This window comes from Terrapene carolina, unplaced genomic scaffold (genome assembly GCF_002925995.2).
Source record: "Terrapene carolina triunguis isolate 2854851 unplaced genomic scaffold, T_m_triunguis-2.0 Scaffold62, whole genome shotgun sequence".
NCBI lineage: Eukaryota > Metazoa > Chordata > Testudines > Emydidae > Terrapene > Terrapene triunguis.
Genome location: NW_020664413.1, coordinates 54,426,210 through 54,453,634, shown reverse-complemented (window position 1 = coordinate 54,453,634; position 27,425 = coordinate 54,426,210). Strand labels below are relative to the sequence as shown.

The 27,425-nt window shown below is 39.9% G+C and overlaps 1 protein-coding gene across 1 annotated transcript in view; it reads right to left on the bottom strand.

Moving 5' to 3' along the window:
* The window catches only part of PLCL1 (phospholipase C like 1 (inactive)), a 297,889-nt gene that overhangs the window by 7,597 nt on the left and 262,867 nt on the right, over positions 1-27,425 (bottom strand). Inside the window, exon 5 of the mRNA XM_024206998.2 lies at positions 26,818-26,927. Coding sequence (XP_024062766.1) covers positions 26,818-26,927 — 110 coding nt within the window. The remainder of the gene's footprint in view (positions 1-26,817; positions 26,928-27,425) is intronic.

The following is a 27,425-nucleotide window of genomic DNA, read 5'->3' as shown; positions in this document are numbered from 1 at the left end:
GTCTCTGTACACAGAGAGCTGTTACCCTTCCCTTCATAGTTATGACAGTCCTTGAGGCCTGAGCTGGCATCTTTCCCATGAACTTGACTGCCATGACAACCACATTGGGTGGAGCACAGGCTCCACCTGGGAATTGGTGTTATTTTGTTGCATCTGCACAAGACTAAAGGCTTTGAAATTCTATGGTAGGCAGGAGGTCAGACTACATCATCATAATAGCCCTTCTAGCTTTCAAATGTACGAGTCTAAAGCTGGCATTATGTTAACCACATCAAAGAATGGAAATACCACACAGAATAATGAGTAGTCCTGAAGCTGGAGCTGTGTCTTCCCATGTGTTTGTACTGCACCTACCACAATGAAGCCACACTCCTGGCTGGCCTCTGGGTGTTACAGGAATATAAATGTGAAATAATAATAATTAATAATGGTATGGTGCGAGGGGAGCTCCTGAAGTCCTTCTAGCCTGTGTGTTTCTGGAGATAATTTTAGCTGTTTAGTCTTATGAACCCATATTGCACACAATTCCATGGGGGTAGTCGTAAGAGTTCACACATGCTATGAGTGGGGGTGAATATTTTCCATCAAGCAGGAGCAAAACAGGACAGATGAAATTCAATAGATATTAAAAGCAAAGTTTAAACAGATGGTCTGTGCTGTCTTTTTGATTTCTTCCTTTTCTTTCCAGGGCAAAAGGTGGGTATGGAAATCCTTCTCACGTCTCACTGTAAATCAGGCCTTCGTTCGAGTCTCCTCTGAAAGACCCACTCATGGTATCCTACTTGGTATTTAATTTATCTATCTTGGAAGGATGGCAGGCTGAGTGAACCCTGTCAAGATTTGTATCTGTGGCCCTAGGAAGTCCAACTATTTCACCTTTGATGTTTTAATGCTAAAGGTGATAGTTCATTGGTCTATTGAATATTTAAATAATCAGGTCATTACAATTGATTATGGCTTACAAGTTTATCTTGGCGATGCTTTAAAATTTCTTTTGGATCCAAGAGCAAAACTATACTTCCATAAAATGTTGTTGAGAATCTGGGGAGAATCTAATTTTACTTTCCTTCTAGAAATAGAAATGTACCTACCAAAATATTGCATTCATGTGTGTACTGACTGATCTATGTCTGAGTTTCCTTGGAATTTTTTTTTTAAAACAGCTAGTTCATTTGAGCAAGCTGAGGAAGCAAAAATGATTTTGAATCATCTGTCACAAGAAAATTAATGACAAACTTATCCCTTGTGACAGTGCTGTCATAATTCTAAAGATACCATCAAAAATTTCTGTGGGCATGCTCTGTTTGAGAAGCCATCTGTTTGCTTTGAAAAACTGACTGTGACCATAATACACTTATGAAAAATGTCAGCAAAATTGTGTCAACACCTTAAACTAAATACTGGAAAGAATCTGCAGTAAATTTTAAAAATATAATTAAACTGAAGTGACCTTTATAAGTCATTGGCATAAACTCAGTGTATAGAACAATCCTCTTTACTCTCACAAACAAAGGAATCATTCTCTCTCTCAGACAAAGAGAAATTGTATTTGTCCATTTTTGGCATCTATCTGTCTCCCTTCTGTTATTGATATCAGCAGCCTCTCTGAAAATAAATATAATAAGTGGGAAAAGGTTAAATTCAACATTTGGTAGGATACTAAGTAAAGCTAAAAGTGATTAATCAAACATTTTAGTAGGAAGTTTAATCAAGACTTGAATTTTTCTTCTAGGAATAAAAGTTACAGAATATTAAATGTGATGTTTCAATGTCATTATATAAAAGGCTTTAAGTAGTGTATTAGCTGGACTAGAAAGACACTAGTAATAACTAGAAATGGGCAAAATTGTGGGTTTCAGTTTTATAAAGCCTTGGCCTTTTGTAAAGTCAAACTAAATCAGGTGAGGGTCAGATCCAAGGTCTGTTATATCCAAACTCCAGAATTTGAGGGTGTGTTGGGAGGAAGACGCTAAATAAATGGTTTCAGTTTGGGCCCATTTCTAATAAACACTTCAATTCAGATCCTGTTGAACAAATTAACCTCTGACATTTATTTAATGGTGCCTTACCATCCTTTGAGCAGCCACTGTTACTGATCATTCAGACTCTCACAAACTGATTACAGGCAGTCTCCCCTCCCCCTCCCAGTATTGTCAACAAAGAATGTTACTGTCAATATTCAAGTAATTCTCTGCAGTAACATAAGCAGACTACAAAACAGTCTTTGCAGCCCGTATCTTAAACCTGTTAAAAAGTGCACCGAGATTTGAAAGGCAAAGAGATCTTAAGGATGAATTTGTTTATTACCATTAAAATGGAAAATCTTGAACAGCTGCATATTGAGTCTTACGATCTCTGTGCCTTCCAAAACTGACACTGTTACTAAGCAGGCTAAGTTGGCTGCTAGGGCCATTTTGTGGTCTGTTTATTGTTAAAGCAGACATTCGCTTATCTACTGGTGAACACATTCTTTGACAACTTATTAGAGGAGCTTTATATAATCAATTTCTAAGGGCCTGAGTAAACAAACAATAAGTGATTTGATTTTCCCCCCACAGCCCATCTCACAGCATGTTAATACCATATCTTTGACTTTTCCAAAATAAGGAGGAAATTGCCTGCATACTGCTATTTAATCAGACAGTAAAATCACCATCACAGAACCCAAGATTGGTTGGCTGAAGAAGGTTCACTGTTAAAAACCCAAGAATGACAGACAAACCATCAGTAAAGTATTATGTCAGATGTGTATATACTGACAGATGTACACAGAAAAAGAGTAACAGTTAAAATAATGGTACAGATAATCAATGGTGAGTGAGAGCTGAAAGCAAAAAGTCCTATAGAAGCATCTGTGATGTTTATAGATTCTGTGCAGACACTGAATTTACAGCAAGGGTTTATAGCAACCGTTTTCAAAGTGTTGTGCTGGGGATTTAACTGTGTTTAATTATTAATGGGACAGGTGCATAGTTAAATCACCAAACACTGTTTTGAAAATTTACTCCTAAACAGCAAAGCCTTTAACAGACTGGTTAGGCCACTATTTTTAATTGCTATCAAAAGCTGATATTATTCCACTCCTGTTTTCAAAGTCAATTGTGGGGAGGTATTTGTATGAATTTGATTTTAAAGAATTCCAGTTTTAAAACAGAGCACAATTTATTCAGAACGTCTGTGGAGCATTCCTAGGTTTATGCAGATATATTATTATTATTTTAAACACTTTGTTAAGACATTTACTTAATTCTCTGTGATACAGATTGTGCTGTACTTGTTAAAATATAACAAAAAAATCTTTAGGCAAAGAACACATTTGTCTTAGATGTGATATCTAGAAAAAGGTTGAGCCTGGATTAGTCCTAGGAATAAGGGTTGCAGGATCATTCCCTGGCTGTTGATTTTATGTTATGTAAGAGTGACTAGGTTAAAAATAAATGAATATAGGGAGATATACCCATCTCATAGAACTGGAAGGGACCCTGAAAGGTCATTAAGTCCAGCCCCCTGCCTTCACTAGCAGGACCAAGTACTGATTTTGCCCCCAATTCCTAAGTGGCCCCCTCCAGGATTGAACTCACAACCCTGGGTTTAGCAGGCCAATGCTCAAACCACTGAGCTATAAAGGGAAAGCTTGTTTTTATGACTACTCTCATTACCATAGTATCTAACACATGGGATTGTATAGGCCGTACCCAAGATTTCTCGTTAATATCAGAATGTAACAGTAGCACTTTGAATTTAGGTCTTACTCCTATACCGTTGATTTCAATGAGAGTTTTGCCATTGACTAAAACGGGAGCAGGACTGGACCACCAGTTTCACTTGTGTACAATTTTGCATGCCAAACTGAGCAGCACTAACTTGTTACATTAGGTTCAGTATGGTACTGAGCGCAATAGACCTGTGTCTCAGTATCACAAAGAAGGCTCTTTCAAATATTTTCAAAAATAAGACTCAGCGATATTAATGACTGGAAGGAGTTTGCAATTTTTTCCCAACTACTGGGAACTGAGATGCACATCTGCTTGCCTATTTCTCTCCTAACCTTTGAGAGTGTTATAAAATAAACAAACAAACAAGGAAACTGAAGGGTACAGGGTTGATCAAACTGATTAAAACATTACCATGTGCATATTCATATAGTAATGTGAGCTAATGGTATTCCCATGCATGGAAGGGCTTAACCAATTGAGAGAATTACGTAAATCATATGATGTGTAGTATAATCTCACAAGAGAATGAACCTGTAAAGTTTATCATAGAGAAAATCCAGCCAATGAAGGGCAGTTATGTATGAAGTGTTATATCTCTGTAACCAAAAGCAGGAAAGAGAAACTATACATGGAATATATATGTTTTCCCTGAGGGTTTTGATTACTGTCAGCTTGTAAAAGTATGGTCAGCACAAAGGTTTTTTTAGTACAAGGTTATAACAAAGGGGCTGAATGGTATAGTAAGCAAGTAGCATGTTATTCCTGTGCATTTTTAAAATACAACTATAGTTTCCAGCTCTGTCCCCATAAAAGATATAAGAGAAAAGAATGGCAGATGAAAAGCATGATTATAACATGGAAGAATTCATATATTACACCTGTACACGCTACTGTTTACATTAATAAAACAGAAAATTATAGTTTGTTTTTAAATACATGGTAGGTTATAGCAAGTGGGGTAAATTATGCTTCATGTTTGAAAAGGCGGGTTTGGGGTTTTGTTTTTTTTAAAATATAAAAATTGCTAATGAGTAAGTGTAGACTACAGAAGGGAAGTGGGATATTTGGAAAGTGAGTTAACAATAAGAAATTCAGTTACACAAGATGATTATAGACCAGGGGTCAGCAACCTTTCAGAAGTGGTGTGCCGAGTCTTCATTTATTCACTCTGATTTAAGGTTTCGCGTGCCAGTAATACATTTTAACGTTTTTAGAAGGTCTCTTTCTATAAGTCTATAATATATAACTAAACTATGGTTGTATGTAAAGTAAATAAGGTTTTTAAAATGTTTAAACAGCTTCATTTAAAAATAAATTAAAATGCAGAGCCCCCCAGATCGGAGGCCAGGACCCGGGCAGTGTGAGTGCCACTGAAAATCAGCTCGCGTGCCGCCTTCGGCATGCGTGCCATAGGTTGCCTACCCCTGTTATAGACACAAACTGGAACATTTGCATGTATTTTAATTACATATGGAAATAAATAAAATCCGTCATCCCCCAAATCTCTCTTGATCTAGATTTCATTAGTTGACCGATTTCTTAAGGGTACCTCGACAGGGATGAATCTGAAGGAAGCCTAGGAAGAGATCTCTGATTTGATAAAATGCCGGCTTTTAGAATAATAACATCCAGAGATTAATTTCTCACCTCCTTACAATGGGCTACCAAGTTAAGGTTGGGGTTTTTTAGGGCTATCAAATGAGTAAAAAATAATTAATTGTGATTAATCGTGCAATAATAATAGAATACCATTTATTTAAATATTTTTGGATGTTTTCTACATTTTCAAATATATTGATTTCAATTACAACACAGAATACAAAGTGTACAGTGCTCACTTCATATTTATTTTTGATTACAAATATTTGCATTTAAAAAACAAAATAAATGGTATTTTTCAATTCACCTCATACAAATTCTGTAGTGCAATCTCTTTATCATGAAAGTTGAACTTACAAATGTAGAATTATGTACAAAAAACTAACTGCTTTCAAAAATAAAACAATGTAAAACTTTAGAGCCTACAGGTCCACTCGGTCCTATTTCTTGTTCAGCCGATCGCTCAGACAAACAAGTTTGTTTACATTTGCAGGAGATAATGCTGCCTGCTTCTTGTTTACAATGTCACCTGAAAGTGAGAACAGGTGTTTGCATGGCACTTTTGTAGCCGGCATTACAAGATATTTACATGACAGATGCATTAAAGATTCATATGTCCCATGATGCTTCAGCCGCCATTCCAGAGGACACGCCTGTCCATGCTGATGATGGGTTCTGCTTGATAACAGACCGACGTATGTTCATTTTCAACATCATGAGTCAGATGCCACCAGCAGAAGGTTGATTTTCTTTTTTGGTGGTTTGGGTTCTGTAGTTTCCGCATCGGAGTGTTGCTCTTTTAAGACTTCTGAAAGCATGCTGCACACCTCGTCCCTCTCAGATTTTGGAAGATACTTCAGATTGTTAAACTTTGGGTCAAGTGCTGTAGCTATTTTAGAAATCTCACACTGATACCTTCTTTGCATTTTGTCAAATCTGCCACAAAAGTGTTCTTAAAACAAACAACATGTGCTGAGTCATCATTCAAAACTGCTATGACATGAAATATATGGCAGAATGCAGGTAAAACAGAGCAGGAGACACGCAATTCTCCCTCAAGGGGTTCAGTCACAAATTTAATTAACACATTATTTTTTTAAAATGAGTGTCATCAGCATGGAAGCATGTCCTCTGGAATGGTGGCCAAAGCATGACGGGACATACGAATGTTTAGCATATCTGGCACGTAAATACCTTGCAATGCTGGCTACAAATGTCCCATGTGAATGCCTGTTCTCACTTTCTGGTGACATTGTAAACAAGAAGCGGGCAGCTTTATCTCCCATAAATGTAAACAAACTTGTTCTTCTTAGTGATTGGCTGAACAAGGAATGAGTGGTCTTGTAGGTTCTAAAGTTTTACATTATTTTGTTTTTGAGTGCAGTTATGTAACAAAAAAAATCTATATTTGTAAGCTGCACTTTCATGATAGAGAGATTGCACTACAGAATTTGTATGAGGTGAATTGAAAAATACTATTTCTTTTATCATTTTTACAGTGCAAGTATTTGTAACAAAATATTATCAAGTGAGCAGTGTACACTTTGTATTCTGTGTTGTAACTGAAATCAATGTATTTGAAAATGTAGAAAAACATCACAGTGTGATTAAAACTGAGATTAATCGGGATTAATTTTTTAAATCGGGATTCCTTTTTTTGAGTTAATCACGTAAAATAACTGCGATTAATTGACAGCCGTAGGGGTTTTTTGTTTTTCACCTTTTCTTATTTGTTTGCAGGCACTCCACCTGAGAGTGACGTCTTAAGGTACCTGAGAACAACAGTCTTGGGGGACTCCTTTCATCCCCCGGTCAAAAAGAGACAGTGGCTGCATAAACATGTGTGTTCCATGCTGGTTTTTTGTTGCAGTTTTTTTTTTTAATTGCTTTGTTGTTATTGTTTTTAAATACAGACACTTGGTTCCATAATTCATTATTTGCCTCCCCTAACACTAAGAGTGTGCATGCGTGTGTGCTCACGCATAGTTGGACAGAGGAGGAGCTCAGAAAGAGAAACCAAACTGATTGTCATTCCCCGGGAGAAAACAAAGCACAGAACCTTAGAGATCTGATTTAAACCTCTTTAATTAATGCAAAGCGTTTTCCTGAAAGACTAAAAGGTAAAAATAAATGACAAATCTCATGCTGTAGTAGTGCACCATTGATTTTAAAGTAGAGCTCTACAGAAATCGGTGGGGAGTTCTTATAAATCAATGGCACTACACGGCTCCTAAACTGCTCTCTCTCTCATGCAGCTTTTTCTTCTTCTTCTTCTTTTTTTTTTTTTGGTATAACAAGAGTTGGCTTTTTAAAAAAAAATCTCGTTTCTCTTTCATCTGGGTGTTTAAATTAAATTACCTCATATCAGACTGTCACGAGCAATGAACGTGAACATCTACCATCTGTAAGTGCTAGAGCAGGAACTTTCTGAAACAACAGCATTAATTTGATGTTTTCAATATGCTGTGGGGTGAGGTGTTTGAGAGAGAGAGAAAGAAAGAGAGAGAGATGGGCATTAGGCCTACAGTAGTGGACAGTTTGCAAGCACAAAGGTATCTTTGGGCTATCTCTGTTAGCCCTTCCAAGCTGGAAGTCTGGCTGTCCTGTAATGAAAAGTTTGAAACAGAGAAGGTGTGGCTGGAGACCACCAGTGCCCCAACTGGTACCAAAGAAACCTCAGATCACTGCAGAAACTGAGGGACTGTTTATTATTAATATACTGCTGTGCAGTATAACTTAAAACTATGTGGCTGGAGGTGCATTCAGCTCATATGAAGTGATGAGGACTGATTCTCTCACCTACCCCAGTGCAAATCGGGAATAACTCCATTCAAGTCAATGGGGTTATAACAATGTAAAACCATAGTAAGTAAGAGGAAAATCAGGCAGAAAGGATGTAATTTTCAATATACTTGCACTCTGCCTCTCTGAGCAAAAGTCCTGATGCAGGAGAAGACAAATATGCATTTGATAGTATTGTAGCTAAAAAAAAAATTCCTGAAAAAAATAGGTGACTTTGGAGTCTTTAAAGGTCCCTAGACTGAACTCTTTGGCTCTTTGTTTATAACAAGTCAGACTGCACACCACATTGTTAACTTAATCAACTCAGGACTCTAACTCACATATGTGTGTTACACCTCTACCTCGATATAACGCTGTCATCAGGAGCCAAAAAATCTTACCGTGTTATAGGTGAAACCGCGTTATATCGAACTTGCTTTGATCCACCGGAGTGCGCAGCCCCGCCCCCCCGGAGCACTGCTTTACCACCGCGTTATATCCGAATTCGTGTTATATCGGGTCGCGTTATATCGGGGTAGAGGTGTATTTGGGCAGTATCTTGCTCCCACTAAAGTCAATGACTAAATTCCTATTGATTTAATGGCAACAGGATCAGATTCTTAATGATGCATTATTCAGATCTAGGACCTGATTCTACACCAGTTGAGGTCAACTGGAGTTTTGCCACATTGCAACAGATGCCTATTTAGTCTCCGTAATATGCCTGGATACATCCCTAATATGGGGTGGGAACACTTGCTAGGGAAAACACACAGTGGAGTTTATAACCGGTAAGTGGATCTGTCTAACTTTAATTGCACAAAATTATGGATGTTCTTACTGAATGTTAGCTGTATGGAATAGACTATGCAAAGTTACAGTCATGCAAATAAAGACTTAATTCCTACTTAGAGCAATGGTTAAAATATATATGTGTAACTGTGCTTACATTTTAGTGTTAAGTGAAAAACCTAATTATACTGAAGTACAATTATTTCAGCCAGAGTAATGGAGCATACTCATACAGTGCTTGTTCAGATGTACAGTTCCCTATACACTGACTAGGTCCGGGTGTCTGATTTGCATAATTACTGCAGAGTTATTGCTGAATAACCATACAGTCTGCAAATCCTTGTACTCTGATTGGCTGACAGCCATCACCAACTAATTAGAGTGCAAAAGTTTGCAGAACTACTATTTACACTGCAAAGAGTTTTCAAATCTCCCTACTTTGGCACTATAATCCCTCCGATTTAACTGCTCCCCTGCTCAATTTTCAAACTGTTTCTAGCAAGAAAAGTGTGACCTCAGCTTCGTATTCCCTTCAGCTGAAGCAGAAAACTCCAAAATTTACATGAAGGAGAAGGGGAAAAGAAAGTAAAGCCATCAAACTGCTGGAAGGGCAACTGTTTTTAAAAGACGTTTGAATAAATGCCTTTGAATCATTTCCTTTCCTCAGGTCAAATCCTGTTCCCACTGACTTCAATGGGAGTTTTGCCAATGACCTCAATGGGAACAGAATTGAGCACTTTTCTCTGATCACTTTCCTTCCCCAGAGGTCAGATTATTTGTAGAAGAGGTTTGTTGACCATTAGGGAGGGAGAAACTGAAAGGAAACAGTGAGGTAAGAAGAAAAATTAGGAGGGTCAGAAGTAGGCATGACAGAAGATGAGAACTCACAATGAAAACTGAAAATGTGGGACATAGTAACTAACTGAATATAACACAAAAATAAACGCGACCCAAGGAGTTCCTTTATTGATTGTATTACTCATTTCCTATTGAGTTCAATAAAACCGTAATATAAACTAAGTCAAATTTCCAATCTGTCACAACAGATTGCCATAAAAAAATGGGGGCTTTGCAGCAGAATTCAGTTCAATCTTGCTTCAGAATACACAGGGCCTTGGTAATAACCCTTAACAGTAATTTGTGGGTGTGGGAGAGCTTGTGCTCTTTCCACCACTCGTTAAAAGGCCAAATCCAGGGCTGACATAAGTGAACTCCTGAGCTCAATGGTGTCGTACCATATACGCCATGTCTGAATTTTGATCAATGTCTTTAGTAAGGAACAGAATTATGTGACCTAATATGGACTAAAAGTATACAATGTCATGCATGTGAAACACTTTTCTTTAGACAAAGTAATGGCAGATTTTAAAGGATCTTCTCCTGTCCCCTCCCCCCATTTAGACATTTCTATAAGAAGAAAGAAAAAAGGAAGACTTTGTTATCTACTTCTTTTTGAGGTCAGTGGAGTCCGTCTGGATTTGTACCCCTTTAACTACGATATGAATTGGATCTCAGACTATAAATACTTCAAAGTCCTCAAAAAGGAGACTGCAACTGTCTGTGGGAGTGCATGTATTTTTCTGGTTTGTGTCTTTCTCATTTGCTAGTACAATACAGTATCAGGCACAACACCATATCACATGTTCAAAATATAGCATATAAGACAATGTAAAGTGAGAACATTCAGGGCAGTTAAACACAGTTTTCCTCTGTTCTGTTAATTTGGAGCGAATCACATCAGTTCTGCCTGTCAAAGTGGGACGTATACCCACTTTGGGTGTATAAATAATTGAAAATTCAAGAAGAGAACAGACTACTGTACAGCCCTGTTTCATCCATTTCTATGATCCTCGTTGCTTGTGCCTTTTAGTTCTGCTCTCACTTGACTCTTTCACACACACCATATCTGACGTAAGCAATATCACTTTTTTTTTTTTTGTGGTCTAAAAATAAACGGATGCTGCCAGTTCAATAGATAGTGTATCTTTGTATAGACGTCTTTTCTGCCAAAATACTCATCCTGAAAAATGACCCATTTGGAAAAGAAAGAACCCGGGGCTCATGTATATTCACCTTCATGTACCTTATTTCACTTGACCTAGTTTAAGGAAAACAGTAGTTGTCAAGGATACAAGTGGAGTTTCCTGCCACTGCTTAATTGTTTTTACTGTAAAGCATACTTCAAACAGAGAAGTGAAATCTTTTGATCCAGTTAGCTACTCTGACAACTCCTGTACAAATTTTCCTGAACACCTCCCATCTTTAGGGCTTACAGGAGCTGCCAATGTAACGGGTGGCTCAGGGACAGCAAATGTAAAATAAAACCCGGCTTGTTGCGGAACATTCAGAGCTTTTTTAAAGCAGTATGTGGATCTCCCTTTCACACAGCAAACTGGTTCTCTTCCTAAATCTTACCTGGGGAATCCATGATGCTGCCAGTCACATATGGCATGAGCAAGTGTTTACTACAGAGGCACAATGGTTGGTCACTCATTACTATTTAAATACATAAATATTACCAATCAGTTAAACATCACTTTTTTTCCATCCACAGATCTCAAAGCACTTTACAAATGTGGATGAGCATTGTTACCCCACTTTACAGACAGGAGCCAGGAGAGGTAAAGTGAAATGGCCAAGGTCAAAGCAAATGGCTCTTGGATGCAAAATCAGGGCTCCTAATACTTATGCTCAGAGTAGTATAGAAATAAGCTATGAGAAGGGTGTGCATTGTGAGGCACTAGGCCTTTTCGCTATGCCTCGACATCTCCTCTCTAGCCTAGAAGTTTGTCTGTTCTTTCAATAGCAGTTATACCACCCACCTCTCTATAAAACTGGAGATTTTTTTTTTGCAATTTTTGCCATTTTGTGTATTGTCCTGCCCTTCAGTTTTTCACGCTGATGAAATTCAGTGAAACAGATTCCCATAATAGAATAGAAAACTGTCAAAAATTCAGATTTTTAGCTTCTAATTTGGAAGCCACCTTTTTCTCGGAATCAGCCCCTTTTTGAGTGAAAAGTTCAGAATTCATTAATCCATGTTCATGTTGAAATGTGAAAAAAACCCTCAAATTCTGCTGGAAATGTCTCTATTCAACTCCTTACTGATAGTGATTTGGCATGCATTGATTTCCAGAAATAGACAGAGAGAGAGAGGTCTTGTGGTTAAGGCAGTGGGCTGGGGCTCAGGAGATCTGGATTTAATTCCCAGCTCTGCCACAGACTTCCTGTGTGACCTTGGCCAAGTCACTTACATTTCTATTAATGTCAGTGAGTTTTGTCCCTCTATGCCTTAGCTGGAGATGATAAAATGGGGACGATAATACCCCTGCTCTTGTCTGTCTTCAAGGCAGGAACTGTCTATTACGGTGTGTTTATATAACACCTAGCACAATGGGTCTCCCGGGGAACCTGTAGGTGATACTGGAATACGAATAATAAGTACAAAATTAAAAAATGGATTCTTACTGTCAGTGAAATAGAACTGTAATACTTTCAGAAAATACAAACTTAACAGACAACTACCTGGATAACTTCTGGTGAATTTTAGGCACTAGCCTCTACATTTTCAATGTGGAAACACTTAGATAAATGGATGATGAGCATGTTATAAATGCCAGGTTGGTTAGATACATATTAGTCACATTAGTCCTATTTTTAACTGGAGCGGCACGTGATGCTTTGGAAACAGGGTTGGAGGTTACTAGAGATTCTCATGCAATGAGATATCAAACACTATTTATTTTAGGCAACCAGTGGGGTTTTTTCAGCACTACATCTCTCAGGTGAGAAACCTGTGAGCTTTCCATTGAGCTAACTTCAGTTTCTGTCATTTTGTTGATCTGCAGGGCTTGTTCCTTCATGGACCTGAATCCAATTAATGAACACTTGTTTCCCACCCTCAGGGAGCACTTTATTTTGTAGGAATTGACAGAGTACTTGCATAACAAAGGAGGGGCAGTTAGCCTTACATAATTTATAAGAGCTCTTCAACTGTACATTAAACTGTACAGGGAGGTTGCGGAATCTCCATCGTAGGAGGTTTTTAAGAGCAGGTTAGACAAACACCTGTCAGGGATGCTCTAGATAATACTTAGTCCTGCCATCAGTGCAGGGGACTAGATGACCTCTCGAGGTCCCTTCCAGTCCTATGATTCTATGATTATGTGCTGACAATGGGAAGAGTGGTTGTAATCAGCAGAAAATGTGCAACAAAGATAATTTTTAAGAGAACAAACTTTCTGATAGGCAGCAGAGCTTCCATTCAGACACCACTGAAGACCTCAGCCAACAGTTTCAGACTGGTAACAGCTTAATATGAAGTTTCTGGATATGCAACCAATTAGATTTTACAAGAGAGTTTTTGTAAGTTAAATAAATGCACAGGATACCGATGTGTAATTAACACCCCAATGAGGTCCCTGGGAGTACTGTAGTACACCAAGACCTCTTGAATGTTTCAGTAGCATGAACCAAAAAGGAGAGGGCAGTTCAACAGTTTGGTGAAAGGTGCTTTGTTTGGATACCTGAGCCCGGGGTTGCACTGAGCACATGAGCCATTTCCAAGAGGAAAGGGTCTGATCAGGGCATTGCTGTACTCCAGCAATCCCCTGGAAGCATAATTTAAAACATTTGCTTGTATGGTAATGCCATTTGGGGTGTGATTATTTTATGACATTTTATACTGGCAAAAGCCCTAGCATAGACAATGTAAAACAAAGAAAATCTCACTCCCTCACTCCCATAAAAGTGTTTTTGCTGGTATAAACTGCGCCTACACCAGGAAGGTTTGTCAGTATAGCTATACTATACTGTACCTGTATACCTTAGAGAACCCCAAAGGTGGCCCTATCTTGTGCTGGGGGGTGAACTGGAATTGGCTAGCCCCAGATTCAGAGAAGCCACCTTTGCCCCCACCTGAATCTCACGCATCAGGCACCGCTCAGTCGTACCCAAAACTGGGGGATCTAGAATATTAATTCTACACTGTTAAGCTCTTCAGCTATTTAACAACTGTAGTATAAAGGGACAATAGGAATTTTATAACCAACAATCAATTCCTGAATAGATAAACTATAAAGATAATGCTGCATGATAAGTCTGTCCTAGAGAAACCAAAAGGATCTTTGCCTTGCTGGAGGGCAAGAACAATCATTCTATTTTTATGTAGTTTAAACATGAAAAAAACCAAATAACAAGAATCTAAACCCCCATTTACACTTTGGGATAAATCCAGCTCCCTCTGGACACAATGGCCCTCTTGCAATAGAGGCTGGAGGAGGTCTGAAGCACACCCACACTGCATGCTAATGGAGCCTTGCTTCATGGGGTCTCCCTGTGTGCCGGACAGCAGCCTTTTGGGGCTAGTGGACACACTGCTATGCATATCTATCAGCCATTCCCACCCACACGGCAGGGAAAGTGCAAACTGCATCAAGGATCTTCCAGATCTCAGGCTGGAGTAGGGGCTGTGGTACAATGCTTCTGCCAATCCACAGGCTCGGAGGGAAGTCAAAGCAGATGATTCCTTCCTCTCAAAAACATACCCTGGTTGCTTAGGCTGTGCATTAGGGCCAGGATTTTAGCTCAATGAGGTTTGTGGTGAAATCTTGAAGAATCCATACAGGAAGTTGCTCTTTTCCCTTTTCTATATATTAATACATCTATTGACAGATCAAAGCAAGATTTTGCTGAATCTTATACCATCATTACAACCCTTTAAACTCATCTGGATGCGATAGTAGCTGCCAGATCAGCACAAACAAAATTCCCGACTCCCACACGTCCAAGCTTCCTTTAATTAACACACTGCAGGTGTAAAAGAGTCTTTGATGTCAATGTCCCAGATGAAATGTCACTATTTTAAGAGAGAGAGAGTTGTGACAGAAGCTGTTGACGTTCTTCTGACACATACAGTTAGTATATTCATAACCTCTTCCATACTAGAGATAGCAATTTGATAATGACCTAGTTTTTATACTCAGGAAATTCTCTTCTATCAGGGAACCATCTATACATTATTCCATTCTCTCCTCATTTTCTCTTCCTACCGCTACCAATTTTCAAGTGCAGTTCTACTCTGACAAACATGCACCTTTTTACTCAATAGCTCTACTCCCTCTATGTACTCAGAACATATCTGCTGACTTTTCAGATAAACTCTTAGTACTTTTTAGGCCTGGTCTACATGGGGGGGTGGGGGAGGGAGAGGGGAATCTATGTAAGTTACGCAACTTCAGCTGCGTGAATAATGTAGCTGAAGTCGATGTACTTAGATCTACTTACCGTTGCGTCTTCACTGCGGTAAGTCGACGGCTGACACTCCCCCATCGACTCTGCCTACACTTCTCGCTCCGGTGGAGTATAGAAGTCGACGGGAGAGCGCTCAGTGGTCGATTTATCACGTCTGGACTAGATGCAAAAAATCGACCCCCGCTGGATCGATCGGGTAATATAGGCAAGCCCATAGACATGTTACTGCTGCAGAGTCAACACAGCACTGGAGAACGAGCTGGGTTCATCAGCACCCATTGTCACCCTGGAAAAGACTGCAACAAATGTAGGACTACCTGGAACAGAGCCAGCAGCAAGACCATTCCTGAGTCCCAGCCCGCTGCCTTAACCACAAGACACCTCTCTCTCTCTCTCTCTCTCTCTCTCTCTAGCTACACCCTAGAACTGAGGAATTGTCTATTGAGCATATAGAAGAAATGTCATAGAGAAGCAGCAAGGAAATCAGGGGAGCAACATGGAATGATGGATTGTGGGTGGTGAGTATAATACACAGAAGAGGGAAACAGGAGGGCACACTTTGGGTGTCTCTTTGAGGAAAGGAGAAGAGAAGGTATGTTACAGGGTTCCAGTATCCTGAGCTCTGCTATGGGAATCCAGCATAAAATTAGAGTAGCTGTTGCTGACTCATGTCAGCAGGGAGATCTTATTAGCTTCAACCAGGATATGAAAAGGTTTGGAGAATCTCTGTCTGGCATGGATATTTTGTAAGAATACCCATTTGTTTATTTTGTTTTAAGCCGGCCAATGTCTTCAGCGCTGCACCGCCCATCAAAGACTGACCCTAAACTCACTATTTGCCTAGGCAGGTGCTGGGAGGGAGCGCAGGGTGGATTATACTGGCTGTACATTTCCCAGGGGCAGAGTTTATGTATTGTTATTTTGGTCTTTTATTATCCTAATCCCCTTTTCCATTGTCCCCTATCCTGAGTTCCTCATGCCTAATAAAGCCCCAGTTACTATTTCATTACCCTAGAAATTGTGACAGATATTTTATTTCTGTGTGCTCTGACACGCCGCTGTACGTGATATGTGTTAACTATTTTCCCAAGGGACAAGCCCTTTCTGTTCTCTGCACTAGGACAGTTTTCCTTGGGTGGAGGCACCAGGAGCCATGATAGGTGAATGCCGGACTCATAACCCTGAGAAGAAAAGAGAGAAGACTGTAGCCACGCCCAGGGCTGGGGTTACAAAATTTGGGGGGGATTTTTAGATAGGCAAACTGTAATTAGCCAGTAGGAATTTAGCAAGGGCACCTGAGCTACTCTTGTAAAGCATTCCATTGGAGTTTTACTGGTCACGGGTTCTCAGCAGTTCAGTTATTCTTTTCATCCAAAACCAGAGCATCCCAGGCAATCCTGCAGCATCATGCTGAGACAATGGTTCACTACAAACTCACAGTTCTGCCCACTGAATCTTACATCGCTTCGTGCAGCAGCCTGGTTTTTCTTGGGGTTCTTGCATCCAAATATGCACCAGAATGGCCAAAACGGGAGCTGCTGGCCCATAATGACTACTGGAGTTTAATGTATATTTTGATGTTAACTTTTAAAATGGATAGGATAGTTTTGCCAATGATTTGTTAACCCCTATGTGTTTTCTTGGTTTTTAAAGCTATACACTTAGACATCTGTTTAAGCAGGCTGGTGCTGTTTGAAAATCTCGACTGTTCATTTGTGATCTGATACTAAAATTGGTCTCTACTTACAACAGATCAACACCACAATAATCTGACATGCTCAACACCTCGATTCTAAAGATGGCCTCACGTGAAGAGGCTTTTTGCAAAGTAGTTTTATACTGAATGTAGCTGTCTAGTTAATTTTACCAGGTACTTGTGAAACAAAAAATACCATATGCAGTATATCTGTTCCCCATTTCTCAATCTATTCATGACTTATCATATATGCTACATATATGCTGCATTACTACATACCTGGCCAATATATATTGTAATATCAGATCTATCGTCTTTTTTAATGTGGCTTAGCACCCAAAAGGAAAGGCACATCATTAGACTTCTAAACAGCTCTGGCTTAGCTCAGTCAAAGAAAGCCAGGCTGAGAGAAGGTTTTTCACTTCATTGAATGGCATTTCACAATATGCCACCCTCTGTTCATTGTCCCCTAGTTCTCAAACGTCTCCCTTTTTAGTCCCACAATTACCAACATTCCACACACATTTGGTGGCCCTTCGCTTAGGTTGTTGAAAATTATTTACATAAAAAAACAGAATCATGGAACTGAGGCTAAAAAAATTGTCATTTACACTAAAGGATGGAGTCTGTCACAGGGTGAAACTGGCCCTTTAAAAGGCAGGAGCACCTGTGCCTTATCAGTACACTCCCATTTGGCCAATTGAGGGCACCTTAAAAGAGGACACTGGGGCCCTAAGGGAAGAGAGAATCAGTGAGCCAGGGTTGCCGGGAGGAAAAGAGAAGTGGAAGATGAGAGCTGCTGGAGACTGTATGTAGTTCCTAGGAGAGGGCTGAAAGCAGGAGAGCAACTGAGGAACTTACCAGCTGACATCTCCAGGGCCAGAGAGTTGGACCCAGAGGAACCATGAGAGGGCTGGGGGCAGTGAGGGCTGCTCCCCTGGCAAGGATGCTCCCAGCAGAGAAGCTGGGGGTGGGGGGATCTAACGGGGAAGAGCAAGGTTGCACTCCAGTTGGAAGGCCTGGGATAGCTGTCCAGGGCCTGAGGGACAGAAGAGGACTGACAGAGAGTCCAGGCATGGCCGAAGGTGCCAGTGTGGGGTATGTGGGGCATTGAGGGACAAGCTGTCAGGAAATCTTAACGACTATTTGCATTGGGGGTTATAAATGGATTTATATGGGGACTTTTGCTAGGGAGCATTTGGACAAGGGTTTAATAATAAATCAGCCTTAGTAAGGGGTGTTATTGAGAGAGGAGAATTTGCATTAAGTCCTTGGGTTATATCAGGGGAAAACTCAGGCAGGGTGCTGCAGAGCATCCCCTGGCCAGCAGGGGAGCCCAGGAGGTGTCAGATCCATAGAAGTGAATAATGTTTAGAATAACCACGATTATTCCACTGAAGGTCAGTGGAAATGCACCCAGTTACCCAAGAGCTGAATTTGGCCCATTGTTTGAGAGCTGCATTTTCTATCTGAACTCCTGTGTATGCAAAATCACTTCCAGCTAGTCACTGAAACATGCTCCAGTTTCAGACAAATATGTGAACAACTGATTAATAAGGGATAAAATCTCCTCTTTTGCGCAAACTATGCCTTATTTTTGTGACCTCAGGCCTCAGCCACATATGACCTAAGATATCCTTTTGGAATATTAAAATATCATTAAGTTGCAATAGATTTGAATGTGTGCAGCTGTTGCCTGCCGAGCAAACATAAATTGTTCCTCTTTTCAACACTCTGTACATGCAGATATAAGATCAGATGAAGTTCTTCATACATATTTTAAATACATGTGAAAATTTAATTTACTCCAAATTTAATTCATGTCTTGAAAATTTCCTTGGCTAAAAAAAATGGAGACATTGTATAAAATACCACTTGGCTTTAAGATCTCACATTAAGAGGATACCTAGATTGACACTATCCTGCTTGTTTCAGAATACTGACTACATCCTTCCTGGAGCAACTTTCCTGTAGAATGGCTGGCAGCCAGGAGATATAAGATATTCCTGTGCGTGTGTGTAAATGAAGGCTGGGTACTTGTAACTAGAGTTCTTTAAGATGGTTCTGCATATTCACACACTTACTGGTATGGTGCCACCTTGTGGTGCTTTACGGTAGGGGTAGAACCTTCTCCCAGCTATGTTCATTGCCCCCAGCCCCTCTTTTGGTGTCTCCAAACGTCCTGACAGCCAGACAACATAAGGGATGGAGCATCCCCTAATACTTCAGTTCCTTCCACCACAATGCCAGAGAACAATAAGCGACTAGGACTCTGACAAAGAGGGGAAGATGGGTGAGGAGTGTGAATATGCAGAACCATCTCGAAGAACTCCAGTTACAACTAAGTAACTTCCATCTCTTCAAGTGGCTCTGCATATTCCCACTTCCAGGACAGATTGATAAGCAGTGCTGAAAATAATGTGCAGGTGGGGACAGAATCCTAACTGAAGAGAGACTGCAGCACAGCTCCACCAAATTCAACATCTGTCCTAGAGCCAAATCCAAAGCATAATGCTTAATGAAAGCGTGAACGGAACTCCAGGTAGCAGCTCTGCAAATCTCCACAGGAAAGACATGTTTAAGGCAAGCAAAAGAAGATGACAGAAAAGGGCAGGACAGAGGGTGCACAAGTACTTTGAGGATGGAGAAAAAGGATAAATGAGTTAGAGGGTAAAGATATACTGGTATTATGGAAAAAAGCAACTTTAGTGTTGCTCATCAAATGGCTGGAGTTCTTACTTAAGATCTAGATACTGTAAGATGTCACCTAAATGCCTTGGCAACAATGGGGTTACAAGGGATAACCTATGGTAGAAGTTATTCTTGCAATCTTGCTTCAATATACCAGATGTCCTGGCAGTATGCTCTGCTTCTTTCCATTGTCCTCTCAGTAGCATGCCAAGCAGCATAGCCAGGCTTCCTGCCTATCAGTGGGAATAAGACGTTAAATGGAAATAAATGCAAAAAGAAAATCTTGTTAGAATAACGCCCAACATATTTCTATTTTTGCCTCATCCAATAAATCCTAGACAATTGTTGTAAAATAAATCTTAATTCAGATTAAGATGGTTTTACTATAATGCAAAATGTCCATTAAAAACGTCCACTCTGCATATTATAGGACTTGGAATAAGGATATGAATGGCCCCTATTGCTTCACGGGGATCAGTGGAGACTCCCAGGCTGTGTGATACAGCTATTCATTAGGATCCAGCTGCTTCTGAATTATTCAGTAATCAGTCAGATATGCCTCTTTTTTCTGAAAGAAAAGTTATACCTCAGACAGATGCTAGATTTAGTTTAGTCTGAATGAAGGAAAAGGAAGTACATGGCTGTCTGTGGTTCCATATTCATTGCAAAAACCTAGCTTTTATCTCTGCAAGTAGCCTGGGACTGCACAGCTGGCTTCTGCCACCAAAGGCAGAAAGCTGGACACTGCTGTCCTTGCAAGCAATAGAAGGCAGATTACTCAGGGCTCCGCTGTCACAAATGACAAGAGTATAATTAAGAGAAAGGTAATTCTTGGCAACATTCTCTAGCCATTTGAGCACTATTTAATTACATTAAAAATACTTTCCCCAGAAGCTGACGTTAATTATTCCGCATCATAAAAGCTTCCCCGCTTCTCCAATGCTCACATCACAAAAATGTGAACCAGGTACAGACTGAGCAGATTTCTGAGACACAATGGGAAAGCTGCAGATACGATGCTTGCATGTGTGCGTCTGTCGAGATGACATCATGGATTGTGCTCTCACTGAGAATGAATTGCATTTGCAAGTTAATAGTTCTATGCCTTCTGTCTTCAATAATCTCTCTCTTTAATATGTCTAATCGTTTAAATACAGGCTAATTTGCAGATTCACTGATGGGTAGCTGATGAAATGGTCCCTGAAAATCTAACCACCCAACATACCAGTCCCTGCTTTGACAAATATATAAACCAGGAGTATGGGGGAGAGACGCACAAATTAATATTTGGAAACCTGAATAGGACAGCATAATCTTTTGGCAGCAGCAGTAACATATTAAGGCGGGTAGCAGCATGAGTCTATGAAAATTGAAAACAGTTTAGTGCACAGCTTGGTTTAAAATAATTTGGTTTTTCTTCTGGATAAAAAAACGTAAATGCCACTATCTTCATATTCAGAATGTTTCATTTACAAAATAAGTCAGTATATCCAAATACTTGGCTATTTAATCATCAATAAGCAGGCAAGTATTTAACATTGCTGTTAATAGGCTTCATATGACATTCATCAACAGAGGAACAGACACCCTAATAAAGTACGATAGTAGAGGGAGACAAATATATCCCAGGTATAACTGTTAACTTCAACAGAGTTACACTAGAAATTCATTTGGACCAGGACAAACAACTTCAAGCTTTGCTTGGATGAATTAACAATCCCTGTGAATAGTGGGCATGATCCTGCAGCTCTTACCTGGGTAAAAATCTCACTAAAATCTGTGCTATTTTTGTCTGAGTAAGGAATACAGGGCCACAGTTTGTGGTGTTTTCTGTAGAGCAGGCTGTATCAGAAAAGTAATCAAACTTTGTCTAGAACACACACTACAGCCCTTATTTTTTAAACCAGTCTCAAAATTCAAAGGTGTGACAACTCGACTATTAATTCTGAGATTCACCCAATCAGTGTCACTGAAGCACCCACAGCATCCACTGGAGAGCTACTGGGGCAGTACATCAGAGCATGCAGTGGGAGCAAAAGGAGAGAGGGCTACTTCAAAGTGAAAAGAGGCCCCTGGAGAGACAGCAACCCTATGAAGGGAAGAGGAAGCAGTAAAAAGGAGACAGACCAACTGGTGCGAACCAGACTGAAGGAGCAGAGGGAGCAAAGGAGGCTGGGAAGGGAAGAGGTGTGCAATGGCTGGGTGGGACAATCAGAGGGGGGAATGTCTAGCACTGTGGGAGAACTGCAGCAGCAATGGAGGAAGTCTGAGAAGAGAGAGAGAAGCATCAGCACTTTGGGGAAGACAGCACAAAGCCATATGAAAATCTCCATTCAGAGAACATTAGGGTTGGACATTAGAGAAGGGCTCGAACATCAGAAAATACCGAAGAAAAGTTATGAGCGCCTGAAAAAAGGGGGTTAGAATGGAAACTAAGCAATCTTAACTAAAGTGGTGGCGCCACTTCCGCTATGATAAAATTAACAATTCCACCAAGCGGCTCTGGTGAGTGTGGTTTAATCTGTGTAGCCATTGGAACGCTCAATGAAATTCTGAACACAGAATTCGCTGTTACCTGTTTATTTTGTTGGAACTCAAATAAGTACAGAAAGGGAAATATAGGCACAGAGAAGCTAAGTGCTTTGCCCCAAGTCACACAGGAAGTATAGTGAGAGAGTTGGGATTAGAAACCAGAACACCTGACAACCATTCCTGTGCTTCAGCTGCAAGAACATCTGTCGCTTATTTATTTTGTGTACATTCACCATCTAAATATTTCTGACATAATGTGTCTGACATTATTTTGCATGACATGAAACCAGATCAGATGCAGCCTCTGTGGGAATGTCAACACAAGTTGCAAATAAGGCTGTCTCTCTACTTATTAGGCTGCCACTGAGTTGTATAACCTATTTCTACAAACACTTTTATGTTATGGCACATAGTTTGTCCTCCTACAGGGTATTATTAATATGTAATTAAATTTATATAAAATAAGAAAGAAAATGTTGGATTATTTTGGTTCATTCTTATTAAATACCTCCTAGAAGTACCCCTGGCATTTTTAAACAAGAAGAATGCCCACACTGGTAATTTTTATAAAAATACACATTAATCTTAAACTCTAACTATTTAATGATTTTGTTAAAGGTGCTTTTCTTAATGCATCCCCTCTTGCCTCTTTGCATTCAAAACTTACCTATTTCAATAAGTGTTTATGAATAAATACATTACTTCAATATGCCTTTACCTCACTAGTCAAACTCACTAGGGAAAGGCTATTAATCGTCTGACACACACAAGAATACAACAGTACCAGCTACTGCCCATGGGGAATCCATGAAAACCTCCAGACAGAGCAGACTATTGCTGAGTATATCATTGCTCCTAACAACAGATAGATCCTAAGAAATATCCTTACACTGATGTTTTAACGTACATTCTCTAGATCAGCTCATCCAGTTTAAACAAACTCTGATTTTTTGTTAGCTACTGTACAGTATTTTTTAGTTCTTAAATTATTATATTCAAATCTAATCAAACATCTTTTTATGGAACACCATTAAGAAGAGACAGATGGATGAGGCTGCTGATTTGGGCGGGGGAGGGTTTCTGGTCTCTTTCTAAATAGACCCTTAAATGATGCTTGCATGGAGGCATGAAAAAATGAGTCAGTACTGAACAAAAGATACAAGCCGTAACGAATGAATAGGTTTGTTATTTGCAGGGTCACTGATTTCCAGTGCTCAGCAGAAAAAATATCAAAATGACAATTGACTGCCTGAAATTTGACATCTGGTGCAGAGCAGAAAATAGCCAAGTCTTCCAGGACATGACTTCATTGCTGAACCTGTCCTACCTCAGAATGAAAAAGGTGTCTCCCACTCACTGGATACTAAGCTACAGATCCATTTACGCTGTTCATCTTTTAAGCACATTACCAAATGGTTTGCACTTTCAGAAATGAAAAAGCAGCTTTGATGTTAAAAAAAAAAAGAAACATGGCAATTAGTCCCTAACCTGGGTTAAATGATTTTGGTACCTTTTAAAATAAACCATGTGCCCCAGCTAGTTTACTTTGAAAAACAGCTTCTGCATATGCACAGAAATTACATTTTGTAGGGAATTTCTCTCTCATGCTCTAAATCTGTCTTTATTAATCCTGTCTGATCCTCAAAAGTTTGAAGGTTCAGTTTTGATAAGCATCTAAACGTTCAAATGTGTATAGGAGCACAGGAACTGCTGTCCTGGATCAGAACAGCCGTCTATCTAGTCCCATACTCTGTCTCCATCAGTGGCCTGTGCCAACTGCTTCAGAGGATGGAGTAAAACCCACATAATGGATACACAAGCAATAATATGCGCACCAAGGCTGTTCCTTTCTTAAATCCAAGCAGTCTGTGCTGGGCTCACACCCTTAAGCATGAGTTTATATCCCTGCTAGATTTTTTTCTATCTAATGCAACTGAAGATATTCTTATTATTCATATAAATGTCTGTTCCTTCTTTTCAGTCCCTTTGATGCCTTTTAGTTTCATAGTGGGTCCTCTTAACTGAGCCTATAATGCTCCCATTACCCACTTTGCCTCTTTTTTATGGCTGGCCAAAATGCATAATGAACCTCACCCATCATCCAGCCCCACCCTAACCCTTCCATTCCCATCAGAAGTGACCCCTCTCCCCTTTCTAATTCCCCAAACTCTCCTTTCCCATCACTACTTTCTGCTCTGTTTCTCTTAAGAACATGTGTATCCTCTCTCCACTGGGTCGAAGTGTATCACTTACTGCAGTTTTGGCTAGCACTCTCAAGCTACCCACTCACTCGCATCTGTAACAAGAAACTCTGCAGAAAATGACATTTACTGCTTTCAGCTTGTCCACTTTGGAATGAAAGTAGCAGGGTGTGGCATGCCAGGTTCTCAGAGTCCACTACCTCTGATACCCCATTTAAACAGAAATAGAGGGAGGGAGCATCTCTTAAGGCATAAGGGGACAGAGTTTAGTTTGTGCAGAACAGGCTAGGGAATGGTAGTTGTGGAGTGGCGATTTATCTGAACATCAACAAGTGTTTGCTTAAGGGGGTGGACAAATGAGAGTCCTCCTCCTCCACTCTCCCAATGTCTGTTGTGATTCCACAGGATTCCATCTTTGGCCAACTCCTCTTATTGTCTCATAATCATCTCTGGATCATCTCATCCACTCTCAAGAGCTCAGCTACCATCTCTACTTGACCATTTGTGACTTGTCAACATAGAAATGGTAACTGAAGTCTTATGAGTGGATGAAATCATAGAGAGATTGGGCTTTTGCCACAGAGGGGGAAAGACTCACTTTCACCAATCTCCTGACCCAAACACTCGTTTCAGATATCTATCTTTGGTACTTATATGGCCCCCAGTTACTGTAATGCCTCACAATATTTTCATGTATTTATCCTCACAAGACCCCATGAGGTAGGGAAGTGCTATTATCCCCATTTTATAGATGCAGCACAGAGACACAGAAAGACTAAGAGCTTGTCTACACTGCCCCGCATTTCAGACTATGTGAGTGTGAATAGCAGTGTCTGACAAGGAATCCATTAATGCGAACTTGGAACTTTTTAGTTCACACCAGCAGTGTCCACATGGGGAAGTCACAGTGCAGAACTGTGGTACACACTGCTATTCTCACACCCCCAGTCTGAACTGCAGGTCAGCGTAGACATGCTTTACATGTGTTCTCCAAGGCCTCACCTGGAGACTGTGGCAGAGCAGGGAATTGAACCCAACTCTCAAGGTAGTGCTGTAAGCACTGGACCGTGCCTCCTCTCGCTCAGGTTCAGATAAATCCCTGCTTCCCAGTTTGAGGTGCAATTGGAAATGATTTATAAATCCCATTAAAACAAAACATTGTCGTAACATAACTTTATATTACCAAGATATAGTCAATCCATGACTTTGACCATCCAATTTACACAGGGTAATTCACGGTTTCCTGCTTGTCTATCCTTGCCTGAGGTGTGCACAATTTAATGAACTGTGCTTTTTTTTCTGCTTGGGAAGTGCTGAGTACGCTATGTGCGCTACCAGAAATAAATAATAATGTCTTACCGGACATAGTTTGCTGGTAAGTGTGTTTGATTAGGATTTCTTCTCTTCAAAAGACAGGGGGCTTTTATAGTTCTAGGAAACATGGGCAGGTCCATCAATTTATCATGCTGATTTCACTCTCCTCTAGACTCTTTTTGTTTCTTCATTCAGAGGTATACAAGCCTCCTGTAGTACTAACATGGTGTCCTTCAATGGTCTCCAGGCTGATTTTATAGATTTATATAGATACAAGCCCAAAACTAAACTTTGGATCCAAACACCCTCAAGCTTTGGGCAAGTCCATCATTAGATCCAAATTTTGTGTCTTGGATTCATCTCTAGATTTTACATTTGTTTATTTATTTTACCATTCAGCCTGGTCAAATCCATTTTCCTTGTTGCTTTATCCACCCCTTTACTCCTATATTGTGATATTCAGTCCTACCACGTAGTAGTCATTACTAGAGCTCTGTGAAATTTTTCTAATGAATAGTTTATTCGATGAAAATGTAGTTTTGGTTGACGCAAAACTATTTGCAAACTGGATACAAATAGTTCCAGCCATTCACAATATGGCCAGAGGAGGAGGAGGGTATTGCTACCCTCTTATAACCTTTAGCCAAATAGCTAGGTCATTCACATGACATATGGGAGACGCAGGTTCAATTCCCTGCTCTGAAACACACCCACAGTAGACTTGATTCTACTTGAATCACCTTTTTTTCCAGTTTTTGGAACTGCAAATAAACCGGAAAAATCAGTTATTTGCCCAGCTCTCAATGTTAGGCATTTAGTTCCCAAACTCACTTCCTGGATTTAACTTCTGCATTATGCTAAAGAGACCGTCTCACCTGTGGGCTCTAAAAACCCAAAATGTTTCTTCCAAACATGTTCCCAACATTCCTTTTAACCAGTTAATATGGGGATAGCAGAAAAAAAGAACCCATTGTTACTACTGTATCCACAGATTTTAACCAATCCTGAACATCTCTCATGTAAGAGTTCTGCTGACATTAGTAAAAGTATTGTCTGAGCAAGAAATTTGCCCTTAACACACAGTTAAGGATTGGGCCCTTAATCGCTTAATATAATTAATTCCTTATTCTCAGTCTGATTTAGCATTCTTTAGCATGCTCCTACCATTACAATGGTAGCCCTTTCCAGCTAATAAAAGGTACAAGTCAATAACGCCCCTTTCAATCCAATCTTTACTTCTTACCTTCAGCACAGTGATATTCCATGCAAAACTTTCAATGGCTTTGCTTAGTTTTCTTCCTTTCAAACCTTCCTTTGCCCCAAGGTTATGAAGTTCTTCGTGGAATTCCATGCCTAAAACATGGATTGGTACATGATTTAGTATATGATTCAGTTATACTGCAATTTAATTTTTACTCAAACCATTCACTGATGATCCCCAGACCTCCCCACACCTGTTACTTCCTGAATTTTCATTTTATTTCCTCCCATCCCTGCCTCTCAAGAACCCGATGCTCATCTTTCAACTGCAGGGGACTGGGTGCAAAAAATATATTTTTAAAGCCCAGTTGACAAAAGAAGTTTTACCACCTATCTAAAACAATATAGTCCTGTTGATTGTTTAATCCTCTACTTCTAATACTCATCTTCCACCTTTAGGGCTCCATATTTGTTCCTTTATTTTGCTGTGTGCTGTCACAATCATTGGTAGACAGTGGGAAGCAAGGTTATGAACCCACATTTCTCCAATGACTCTGCCTTTATTCTGCATTGCTGGCAATATCACTGCAGAACTCAATCACTGGTCTCTGTGTCTCCCTTCCCACATTGTCTGTGTCTTCAACAGACAGG